Source organism: Exserohilum turcica (assembly GCF_000359705.1).
Source record: "Exserohilum turcica Et28A unplaced genomic scaffold SETTUscaffold_3, whole genome shotgun sequence".
NCBI classification, from domain to species: Eukaryota; Fungi; Ascomycota; class Dothideomycetes; order Pleosporales; family Pleosporaceae; genus Exserohilum; species Exserohilum turcicum.
In genome coordinates, this window is record NW_007360136.1 from 3,414,613 (window position 1) to 3,427,426 (window position 12,814).

Consider the following 12,814-nt stretch of genomic DNA (forward strand, 5'->3'; position numbering starts at 1 on the left):
GCTACAAGCTGGAGAAGATACAACAGCTCAGGACCTACTACTCCTTCACTAAATCCTTCGTACATATACAAGATGTTAGATACTAGAACTAGATGCTGATTAAAGTGAATAGGATGGTACGATACCTATTAGTGCCTCCCTTCTGCTAATATTCTAAGGCTCTCTTGAAATTATAAAATGTAGAATTTAGTGTATGTATAGACTAAGTAATAAGGGGCGTTTAAATAGTAGTAGTAGGCTTACCAGGATGCTAACATATGGTTATCTCTTTATACTAATCATAATCTAGACAAATACTAGAGAGTTTGTATTATACTAAAAGCCATCTAATAGATATCACAAGTAAAACTCTATACGATATGTTGTACTGTAGAGATTACGACTAAAAAAGATAAAGTGTGCCTACAAGATAAGGTATGAATGTAAATTATTGATTCTACTTTTATATACAAGTGGACTTGGTGATGATGTTTAATCTCAGAGTTATAGATTTTGGTAGTAATAGCACTTTGCAGCAGCTCTATAGACTTGTCTTTGTAGTGATGTTAATCATGCAAATTGGATGTTGCCTAGTTGGAGGCACTGGCCTGTCTGCTAACCTGCATGGACGCGCAATGACCCAGGACGCGCAATAACCCACCCCACCAAAAAACCTATTGCAAAAGATGAGGCTGTACAGCCACCTATAGTTGCTATTATTACAAGATTTTATAGTGTTATAGTAATTATAGCATTGCGATTATAATAGGCTACTTGTATCTACTTAGTAGCTTAGTAGTGCGGCCATAGCAGGTGGTCTAAGTTAGGATAGCTAGTGTAGCTACCTTAGCTTATACATAAGATAAATTAATAACAATACGTTTCTAACGCTTCTGCTTTTAAGAGGAGCCTTGTAAGACTTTGCGCTTACCCCTTTAGGATAATTATATAGCTTTTTTAGCCTCTTAGGCTGCCTTTTGAGCCTCCTTTTGAGCCACCTTGGCGGCTCTCTCCTTCTCTCTCACCTCCTTGAGCCTCTCTCTCTTAACACGCTTCTCCTAGGCTATTTGAAGCTTGTAAAATTGAGCTTGTCTCTTTAACTTAGATCTCTTAGCTTTCTAGAGTTATAATTGCTATTGTTCTTATTGTCATTCTATCTCATCCTCTTTGGCTTAGCGAACCTTCTTAGGAGACCAAAAGACAGCTCCTCTATAGTACTTCTTAGGCCTATTAAGTTAAAGCGTGTAGCTCTTCTTTTAGTGTCTCTTTTTAACCTTTAGAGCCTCCCTTAAGCCCTAGTTTTCTCCTTTAAGTATACTATTTTAAGCTAAGAGGTGATGGAGGCTTTAGCAAAGCTTTTTTACCTCCTTATTATTAAAATCCTTCACCTCCTAGCGTATAATAGACTTAATTTTGAGCTAATTATCTCTACTAAGGATAGAAGAAGAGCTTTCATCTAAACTAGAGGCCTCTTGTTAGAACTTTTAGAGAATAACCTCAGCATTTAGTAGGTTAATGCTAGTTGCCTTAAAGGAGCTTATAATAGTCTCCTTTCTAAAAGCTATACCCTAAGCCCTCTAAAAGAGCTTAAAGAAACCTCCTTTTACTAGAGGAAGGATTCTATAGCTCTAATAGAGGAAGTTTAATAACTGTAACGGGCTGAACGCCCTTTGGATAGCTCCTCGATGGAATCTTAGGCCAAGCTGCGCGCGCACCATCTGAACTACGTTCAGACTAAGCAGCGCTCAGACAACGCGCTCAGATACTCCGGCATAACCTTTCTCCGATAAGTAAATAAACACTACGTAAGTAGAGTAGATAGCTCCTTATTAAATACAACCTCTTATATACCTCGCGATTGCTCCCTAAAGCATAGCCCCTTATATTTTGTATTTAATCCTAATTAGACATAAGCCTTAGGTAGACTATCTTCTAACTAAGTTTTAAAGCGTATTATTAGTGCGAGCTAGTAATATAGAGTTAGTGCTGTAATAGGTATAAAAGGCCTTTAGTGCAGCGAGAAGGTAGACCGTCGCAAGACAGTACACCTAGGGCAGAGCTTCGCAGGAAGTTTAGCCGTGAGAGATAGTAGGCGAATTAGTCGCCTAGGACCTGTCTAGGAAGTCCTATTGTGTCTTAGAAAGCCAAGCCGTAGGCACAACGTCGCGTAATAAACTACCTAAAGGCCACTCAGGCCTAGTGTACAGTTAGCTAGAAGCGGACGTTGTAGTAAGAAGTCCTGTCGATCCTCTATCGGACGAGGTGCAGGCCGTGCGATTACTCTCAATAGGAGACGAGATCCCACGAGCGAGACGGCAAGACGTGAGTCTTCCTAGGGACGCGACACAACAGCGACAGAACGCTATTTAGATTCTGGCTAGTAACAAGGACAGCCGAAGGTAAGCCCTACTAGTCCTCACCGACGAGGAGTAGGCCGCAGTCTAGGACTGCGCGAGCGGATCGAAGAGCGATCGGAAGTCCTGCATATTAGCAGGCAAAGAACGAGACGTCTAAAATGAATTAGGCAATGGAGATTAACGTTCCAAACTTGAATGTGGAAGAGCTAGCGGCGTACGCTGCTGCTAAGAACCAGGCAGGAGTATCAAATAAAGAGATCTTGCGCGAAATTACACAAATGCTTAGAGAGGATGGATGGAAGGAGGCAGCAATTAGGCCAACAATTAAAGCGGTCGCCAAACGATCGGCCGTTGTGGGAGGAAAGGGCTCACTAAGGCAAGGAGGCTTGCCGAAGGCCAACTAGGATGCCATAGCCTAGATGATGGAGCTAATGAATCAGTTAACAGCCCAGAACCAGGTGCTAACAGAACGGCTCGTGGCACTCGAGCGTAACCAAGCTAAGGGGCGTTCAGAGTCGTCCTATAGAGCCTTCACGCCTCCTCTAGCAGCAGCTGCAATCGCTAAGCCAGCTACGCGCAGGAACAAGTTCCCGCACCTAGAACTATTTAATAAAGATTAAACAAAGTACGTAGCGTTTAAATATAAGACTTAAGCTAAGCCCTAGCACGAGTACAAAGGAACTTCAAGCCTCGCTCAGATTGAGTACGTGGTTAGTAGGTGTACGGGCAAGGCAGCGGATGTACTTCTACCCTAGGCAATACAGAACTAGAGTAAACGCCACATTAAAGACCTCTAGAGCTTTATGGACCAGCAGTTTAACGACCCACACCAGAAGTCCAAAGCACTCAATCGCCTTTTAACTCTTAAACAAGGCAAGCTCTTAGTAAGAGACTATCACATAGAGTTTAACTATCTTAAGATTCAGTTAGGCGAGCAGTTTAGCGAAGCAGCTAAGAAGAGTATGTTCTTAAAGGGCCTTCACACTAAGCTGCAGGAGGCTCTTGCTACGATTGATGAGAATCTATCGTACGAGCAGCTAGTCAATAAGGCAGTAAGAACGTCCGACAACCTCTACCGGGTAGGTCTCGTTAAACTGCGCGCAACGAGCTCCTAGGTGGTAGATCGCCCTACTATAACAACCGCTTAACACGAAGCTAGTCTGGACGTTATAGACTAGGAGCCTTTAAAGGTTAATTAGGCGCGAGAGGCTAGAGGCAAGCCACAACAACCTCCGCCTGACTGCTATCGCTGCGGAGAGCTAGGTCATATCGCGAAATACTGTCAAAACGCCACCTAGGTCAAGAAGGCAAGGCCCGCGCCAAGCAACGTTGGACATAAGCCGCAGGAGGAAGTCGATCAGGTGCTGAGTAGCGAGTTGGAAAAAGAGTAGCTCTAGACTAGAGTCTTGGTCTAGAGCCTCTAAAGATAGATTAGCAGATACGTAGCGAATAGAATTAGTTTTAGCAGAAGTATATGCGTCCTCTACTAATTACTGTAGATCTTATCATGAACAACGTAGTAAACGCTGTTGCGCTTATTAACTGCAGATGCCTATGCTATGCACTAATTAGCAAGAGATTTGCTTACCGCCACTATCTAGAGCGCTTTTAAATACCTGCTTAAATAATTAAGGGGGTGAATAGCAAGCTATTAGAGATTAATAAGGTTGCTTAATTCTTGTTTAAGATGCATAGGTACAAAGAGACTGCCTACGCATATGTAATGAATTTGTCCTCTAGTAAGGACATATACCTTAGTAAAGGATAGATGAACTACTAGGACGTGTCAGTAGCCCCCGCTAAGAAGAGCATTTTTATCTACTTAAAGGGCATTTAAGTAAGGTTAACTAAAGAGGCTCTACTAAGAGGAGTTAGCTAAGTTAACGCCGCAGCGTTTGTGGCCCTAGTTCGCAGATATAAGAACGCTCTAAACAGCGTTTAGATCTTCGCTGCGTTAATCGCAGATATTAATAAGGCGCTACAACCTAAGAAGCCCATAAACGTACGAGCACTACTACTAGCGCAGTATTAAGAGTTCTACAAGCTCTTCAACCTAAAAGAAGCTAAGAAGCTGCCACCACACTAAGGGCTAGGAGTGGACCACAAGATTAAGCTAGAGCTAAGGGATGCTTAACCGCCATAGGGACCTCTTTATAGTATGTCGCGCAGAGAGCTTCTAGTCCTTTAAAAGGAGCTTACGTCACTCCTTAAGAAAGGGTTTATCCGCGTAAGCAGCTCGCTAGCCTTAGCTCTAGTATTATTCGCTAAGAAGCCTAGGGGAGGGCTCTAACTATGTATCAATTATTAGGCTCTAAATGCGATTACAAAGAAGGACTAGTATCCATTACCACTTATTCAAGAGACGCTCAATAGCTTAAGCAAGGCTAAGTGGTTCACGAAATTAGACGTTATCGCAGCCTTCCATAAGATCCGCGTCGCACCAGGCGATAAGTAGAAGACGGCCTTCTGTACGAGATTCGGATTGTTCGAGTGGCTAGTTATTGAGCTTTGTTTATTACGTAGCTTTTATAAAGTTGAAATTATTGATAAATACTTATAATAAAACTTATAGATAGCTTATAGATAGCTGTTACATTGTTTTAAGGGTGTAAGGGGCTGCGCTCCGGGGAGCAATCGCGAGGTATACAAGAGGTTGTATTCGATAAGGAGCTATCTACTCTGCTTACGTGGTGTTTATTTACTTATCGGAGAAAGGTTATGCCGGAGTATCTAAGCGCGTTGTCTGAGCGCTGCTCGGTCTAAACGTAGTTTAGATGGTGCGCGCGCAGCTTGGCCCGAGATTCTATTAAGGAGCTATCCAAAGGGCGTTCAGCCTGTTACAATACCCCCCTTCTTAGGGGATACCGCATCGCCTCTCCGAAACCCCTCTAGGAGGCGGCCCTTACTGTCTCGTTTGGCCTCCGTGAATGCTTCCCAACGATCTACTGCCTTAGCGTCCTCTAGCAGCTTAGCTAGTTTGAGCGTTGTTTGGTGGAACCCTTTCTATTTCACCTCGTAGTATAGCTTACGCCCTCTCCTATGGCGGCGTACCTCTTCTGCTATAATGTCCTCTACCTCCCATTCATCTTCTCCGTCTACCTGTAGTGGCTGTGGCTAATAGTCGTCCTGAACCTGGTTTGGGAGGGGATTGTTGCTAGCGAGTTTTGACTAATTAACATAAAAAACAGGGTGTGGTCCTAGAGGCGTATCTAATTTAACTAAGTGGCTATCGATTACCTTTACCACTGTATACTTAGCGTTCTTCCAGTCGAGCTTCTTTAAGCTTCGCCCTGTGCCGTACTGCTGATCGAGCTTCAGCCATACCTTGTCGCCTACTCGGTAGCTCTGTGCCTCTCTCTGAGTCTTGTTCGCCTGTCTCTCCTGTTCTTGTTGAGCAACCGCCATGCCTGCCTGGGCTAGTTCTACGGCTTGTTGTAGCTTAACCGCGATCTCTGCTGCTTTCTGTTCGTCCGAAAGCTGTTTGGCTGGTTTCCGTTGTTGTCTTTCGTTGCCAAGCTCTAGCTGCAGCGGCTCTACCTCATGTCTATGCTATAAGAAGAAGGGTGACATTCTAGTCGACGTTGCATTCCTGCCATTAATCGCAATCTAGGCCATTAGGCAGAGCCGTGCCTAGTCGTCCTAAGCCTAGTTTGTAAACGATTGGATATAGGTTTCCTAGACGCTGTTCATCCTCTCTATTGCGCTGTCTATCTGTAGGTGGTAGGCAGTTAATAGTCTCCGCTTGATCTTCAGAAGCTCGCATAGTTTAGCCTATAGTGTACTCACGAACTAGCTGCCTCTGTCAGAGGTAATAGCGTCTGGTAGCCAGTGATATGCAACCACGCGCTCGATGAACTTTTGGACGACGGTTTCCGTCTTCGTATCCGGGAGCGGTACGAAGATCGCACCCTTGCTAAGCTAGTCAGTGACCACCATCAGGCTAGTCATGCCTTCGCTCTCTGGTAGTCCTTCGACGAAATCTATGGAGATCTCCTTCCAGATCCAAGTGGGTATCGGCAGTGGTTTCAGAAGGCCTTGCGTGCCCTCTCTCCAGGACTTGCTCCGTCCGCAGGTGTCACAGTTTCTAACGTATCTTCGGATCAAATTGGTCATGCCTGGCCAAAAGTAGTCCCTTGCGAGAATCTTGTACGTTAGCTCACGCCCTGGGTGACTAGTGACTAGTGAGTCGTGGGCACTGCTGATGATTGCCGTTCGCAACTTGTTGTTGTCTAGCACCCACTTACGCCCTTAGTAAAATAGGACTTTACTATCTACTAAGCAGTCTTTAATTAAGCACTTTAGGCCTAAGTTTACGGGGAAACGTCTCTCTTAGTCCTCTACTGCCTTCTTCGCTCTTTAGTAGACATGATCCTTTGCTGTCGCTTCTTGCTAAAGCTTCTCTAACTTATTCTGCTCTAGCACTTTTTTATTTAGTACTCTAGGAAGGAGCTGATCTAATTCTTCTCTAGATAGGGGGATAGCCTCCTCTTCCCGCTGCTGGCTTCGTGTCCTTGTTGCCATTACTAAGATAGCTTCTTCTAGTTCTTCTTCTGTTACCTCCTAATAGGAGTTTGTTGGCTTAAATATTTGTACGAAGCGCTTTTGTAAGCGCTCGTCTTCTGCCCTAACAGGCAGGTCTTGTTCTCTTCTTAAGAGCGCGTTGGCTCTCACGTTCTACTTACCTGGCTGATATAGCAGCTCTAGGTTGTATCTACCAAGTAAAAGCAACTATCTCACTTAACGTTCGTTTAGCATACGAGGTTTCATGAAGTACTCTAGATTCTTATAATCTATGATTACCTTGAACTTCTCAACTAAACGCAGTTTGGAGTCCTATTCCTTAAGGCATCGTACTACCGCGAGTAACTCCTTGTTATGGATTTTATAGTTGCACTCGTGCGCGCTATTCTTCCACAAGAAAAACGCGCAGGGTTGTAAGACTCTATTATTACTGTACTGCGATAGCACTCCGCCTACCGCGTAGCCGCTCGAATCGCACTCGAGCACTGTCTCCCAATCTAGGTCGAACGCCGCTAGCGTTAGCTCCATAACAAAGATCTCTTTTAGCTTGTCAAAGGCTAATTGCTCTTTAGGTCCCTATTAGAAAGGGACGTCGCCTGTAAGTCTAGTAAGAGGTGCAGCTAGCTGTGCAAAGTTCTTAATAAACCTTTAGTAGAAGTTTGCAAATCCTAAGAACGATCTTACTCCCTTTACTATCTTTAGTGCCTCCCACTCGCGAATTGCGGCTATCTTAGCTAGATCCATGCTTATCCCCTTGCCTGCTTTAATAATAAACCTAAGGTACTTAGTCGTCTTGACTTCGAACTTGTACTTCTTAATGTCCACTTGTAACCCTGCGGCTTGTAGCTTACTAAGTACTTTTTAGACATGCTCTTAATGCTAGCGCAGATCGCCGTTAGTATAGATTAGCACGTCGTCTAGATAAGCTAAGCAGAAGTCGTCTAGGTGTTCTCTTAAGGTCTAGTTAATATATTGTTGGAAGGTACTTAGGGAGTTCGCCATGCTAAAGGGGGTCGATATAGTAAATAGCTAGAAATAGATCTTATCTGATATTAGTCAAGTGGTTTTAATGTTGGTTAAATATGTAAAGGGCTACGCCAGAGAGGCATGACCTACAGGTCACATAGCAGTGAATTACATGACTTTAGTCACGTGACTAAATGACGTGGTTAGTTACGTACGAACAAGCTTAAGTAAGGAGGAAGACTAAAGGTCTGAGCGTTCGTACGAGTAACAACTATAAAAGGAGGGCCCTCTAGATAGTTCTTTTCTGTATCTTTCTTCTTCTGTACAATAGGTGAATGCATACTCGTTAGTTAGGCCTCTCTCGCCCATAACAAAATATACATTATCATTATCACGTTATTTGTTAGAATATTAGCTGAATAATTATACTAGAGTCTTTCTAATATTAAACCCTTCTATATAGAACTATTTAATAAACCTAACAATATTAATTACATCTATACTATGTATCTTAGCTATAATGTTAGTTATCTTAACAACTAGCTAAAGTTTAATTTCAAATCTATCTTGTTAAAGAACACTTTCTTGAAAATTGTAAAGTTGATTTTATTTAAACTGTGGGTTAAAAGTCTTGTTTCAAAAATTTACTTATATTAGTTCTTACTACATTAAGAACACTGGCTAGTGTTTCACTATATATATCTAATAATACTAGCAACGATTAAGTTTAATACTAATAAATAAAAACTATATATAAGTCCTAGTAACGTTATTAGGCTATATAGTAAAGCGTATCGCTTTCACTTTCCAATATACCTAAATATAACACTGTAAAGAATTCTGAATAAACTATACTAAAAAGAACAAAGATTCAAGTCAGAGAATCTAGTTATGGATAACAGATAGTGTTAACAAACGCTTCTAAAAGGGGTTTAGGATAACAGAGGTTTCTTATAAATATCAATACTAGAAACGTTATAAAAGTTAGTCATTACCTATTATACTGATAGGTTACGCTTTTATACTTTCAAGTACTACATCAAATTAGGTTCCTTTTAAGTGTTAGGTTTTTCAATTTAAAGGGTTTAAATTTCAACTTAGTCTACACTATAACACTCAGTAGTAGTAGGTTATCATACATGCTAGTAAAGTAGTATCAATAGTAGTTAGTAATTTCTGTTAGATTTCCTTCAGTGCATATATTATAATATTTCTTATAAAACTCTATCTGAATTAGTTTACTATAAAATAACAGGCAGTATTATATTAGTAACTTTTGTAAAGAATTAACATAATGCTTTTATTATATAGTGTAAATATATTATAGGATTTTTATAATTTTATATATGTTAATCTGCTAAGTGTTAAGATTTATTCTAACATAGCTGAAAACAAGGTTTATACGATGATTGTTATCACGTAAAATCCAAGTAAATCATTAATAAAAAATATCTAGATTAGTACAAAAACGGCCGCGGCTCAAGGAAGAGCTTATATGATTACCTTATCTCCCTTACTTATATACTTTGTATGTAATACAGCCGTTCATAAGTGTATAATAATTAAATTTAAACTATATATTATAATATTAATGTAGAAGATTTATCTTTTTAACCATCTCTTAGAGTCTGTCTTGAAGATCTATACCTGGAAAGGTAATGAGAACGCAACTCTAAAACGCGCAACCCCACAGGTCCTGAGTGAGGGAGCTGTGCCGCGAACTTCCTTGGACACTTGCTTGAACTAAGACATCCGACACCCGCCACTGCAGAGAGCTCCTCGTTGCCACTTGCTGTGGGTAGCCACATCCCCGCCACTATGTAGTAGTGCTTACAACCCTTTGTCAAGGGTCCTAAACATTTAACGGGCATCTCTATATAAGCTATAAGGTAAGCACTATTCGACGGCTACCATTGAATGCTTGTTTTCTAATTGTGGGGAACTATAGATATAGTGCTTACATATTAGAGTCGGCATAAGCGGCAGCGCACAGTGCCGTGCAGGAACTAGACACGGTTTTCCTAGCATGATATGTTGTTGAGATCACTAACGATGTGGAAGGACATCCGCCTCGGTCCTTCTCTGCGCTACTCGCGCAAGACGACGCACGATGTCGCCAAGATTATAAAACATGTTGTTGGATAAGACGTTTCAATACATCACATGGCAACCCTAAGTAGTAGTGGTAGCTCTGAGCCCTCCTCCTATGCAATTTACTAAGGACGAGATGTATTGAAGTGCAATAGCAGCGAAGCCTTGCTATAGGATACGATTAAGGTTACATAATCTTAGCTTCTGCTTTTTAGGCTTGAGATAGGTGTGCCCTATCTCGTTCTCTAGAACCGTCATTTGTTGACGTCACTGAATGGTAATATTACTATGTTACAGTTGTTTTGATCTGTACGAATTTTAGCCGAACAAAATTACCTATCTACTCTGCTACCTCTACTTGCGCATTATATCAAGCATATACCTCCAGCTTGTGAGACTAGGCTGCCAGCCGTGATTACGCACAGCGTTCGATAGCTTATCATTACTGCATGGTTTCTCGGTCATGACTAGTCATGAATAGACACCCTAGGCAGCCTGCTACCGCTGTAAGTTGTGCGCTTCGCCCTTCCTCATGCCGCATGGGGGATTTTTACGTAGGGACGGCAAATGCGAAACATCACATCCCATCACATCGGGCACAACTAGTGCACGACGGGCTTCTCGGGCATACAACAAAGTGGAGATTATCTGGTGATGGCTTCAAATTAAATGCTGCTAGCCATTTGCGGTATGAGCGTATCACACTAAAGTATAAGGTCTTTGAGTAAGTACTTACTTTTCAAGACTTGCTAATTTTTCAACATAATTCGCCTTGCATGATATCGGTGTTGGATCAGAATCAGCATTACTACTCTTTGGCCACTCACTCTCAAGCCGCTTGCATGATGCAAGATACCGCCCCACGACAGCCTAAGCTACGAGCAAGCTGCGATCAATGTGGCTCTGCGAAACTAAAGTGTGATCGTCGACGTCCGTCTTGTGGCCGTTGTCAACAGTCATACCTGCAGTGTGTGTATGGAATCAACCGGAGAACGAATAAGAAGTCGACCTACAAGAACACGGAGGGTGCTACCCAGCGCTCGTCCCCTGAAGGAATGGGAGAACTTGGTCCGAGCCAAGATAACCCCCAATACGATTATGGAAAACAAGATGTTGATAGTCGATTGGATATGGATTCGTTTCTGGGTCCATTGATCGTGCCAGACAACACTACTCTCGATCTTGCGCATATTTGCAGTACTGGAGCAATGCCAACGATTGAGCAATTCAGCAATCTGGATATCGATGTCTGGGATCTTACAGCTACATTCGAGAAAGATTGCGAGACAACACTGCTAAGGACTTTGACAGAGACTAAGGACGTCTCCGAACGACTGCACTTGAGCACTACCACTTCGCCGCCTCATTCTACTTCCATACATGACTGCCACAGGGATGCATGTCTTGTATTCGAAAGTGTCTCTCACCTAAACGTCGAAAACGTCGGCGAGATCCAAGCAGACGTTAGACCAGGAGCAACTTCAAGACCTCAAGCACCTCTGGATCATGTTCTCAGGATCAACAGAGCCGCCTGTGAGAGCCTCATCCGGCTGCTCGAATGTCCATGTGCAATATCACCACACTTGGCTTTACTTTATGCATCTATATTATCGAGAGTCCTTATTTGGTACCAGGACGCCATAGGGTGCGCTACAAGCACACCAATCATTCCCCTCTCCACCGGAAAAAGTCCACCAACATCGCTGTACACTCGCTATCTATCAACATCATCGTCATCATCATCCATGAACAATTTGGCCGACTCCGCCTTCGCAGGACACACGTTAGATAGTTCTGAATCTTCAGGGTCAAGTGAAACCTGCCCTTCCTCTAAACGGAATCCAAGCATACCTGCCTGGGCACAAGAAGTGGCACCAACACGGATCTTCATGGGTACATTCGAAATTGATGATCAGTACGTCCAAGCAGACATGAACAAATATATGATTGCAAGCGAGATTACGAGAGCTAGCGCTGTTATAGATGCCTTTGCTACACGTGGAGGAAACAGCACAGACGAAGCATGCTTAGTCGGAGAAGTCGACAGTTTATACAGGAGCTTGAGTGCTTGGCTTCGTATGCAGCTCTCAAAAACAGTGGATCTCACCAAACCTAATCTTGGCAGGTAGAATAATAATGACTGTGCAATAAGTAGAATAGTATATAGTGGTAGGATAAGATACCACGTTCTAAGATCCAAGCATAACACCGTAGTGATATTATGAATAGATTTCTCTCTGTTATCTGCTATGTCTATGAATATCTATTTGTATATACACCTATAATCCTTTTCAATTTAAGCCCTTTATCTATATTTCAAGATCAACATATCAAAACTCTAATCATTTCTAATTTATAAATAGAACTACAAATGTAAGGTAGAAACCTCTATCAATATTATCCCTTTAATAAATTGTATTAGAGAAGATATTAAAGAGTGTATCTATTAGACTAATATTAATGTCTCTTACATATAAAAGAACTATTATATTCAAGATACATGTAGAGAAATGAAATTCAAATTTCAAAATACAATAATAGAGAAATAGATAGCATTTATAGAGAATTCTATCCGAATCTTCAATCTAGAATAATAATGATAATAAAAATAGAATAAAATCAAGTTTACTATACAAAGTAGCTATCGTAGCGTGTAAGGGGCTGCGCTCCAGGGAGCAATTGCGAGGTATACAAGAGGTTGTATTCGATAGAGAGCTATAGAGTCTACTTGCGTGGTGTTTATTTACTTGTCGGAGAAAGGTTGCACCGAGTGTCTGAGCGCGTCGTCTGGGCGCCGCTAGGCCTCGCACAGATGCCGGGTTGCAGAGTAAGACCTGGCGTCTGCTGCTTGACCGAGATTCCATCGAGGAGCTATCCAAAGGGCGTTCAGCCCGTTACAA

The 12,814-nt window shown here is 42.2% G+C and overlaps 1 protein-coding gene across 1 annotated transcript; it reads left to right on the forward strand.

The window, feature by feature from the left end:
- Positions 1-10,759: 10,759 nt before the first annotated feature.
- Positions 10,760-12,043, forward strand: SETTUDRAFT_32712 (uncharacterized protein; the record flags this gene model as incomplete). Its single annotated transcript, XM_008028874.1, has 1 exon — positions 10,760-12,043. One exon carries the CDS (start codon positions 10,760-10,762, stop codon positions 12,041-12,043), a length of 1,284 nt encoding a protein of 427 aa, XP_008027065.1.
- Positions 12,044-12,814: the final 771 nt, after the last annotated feature.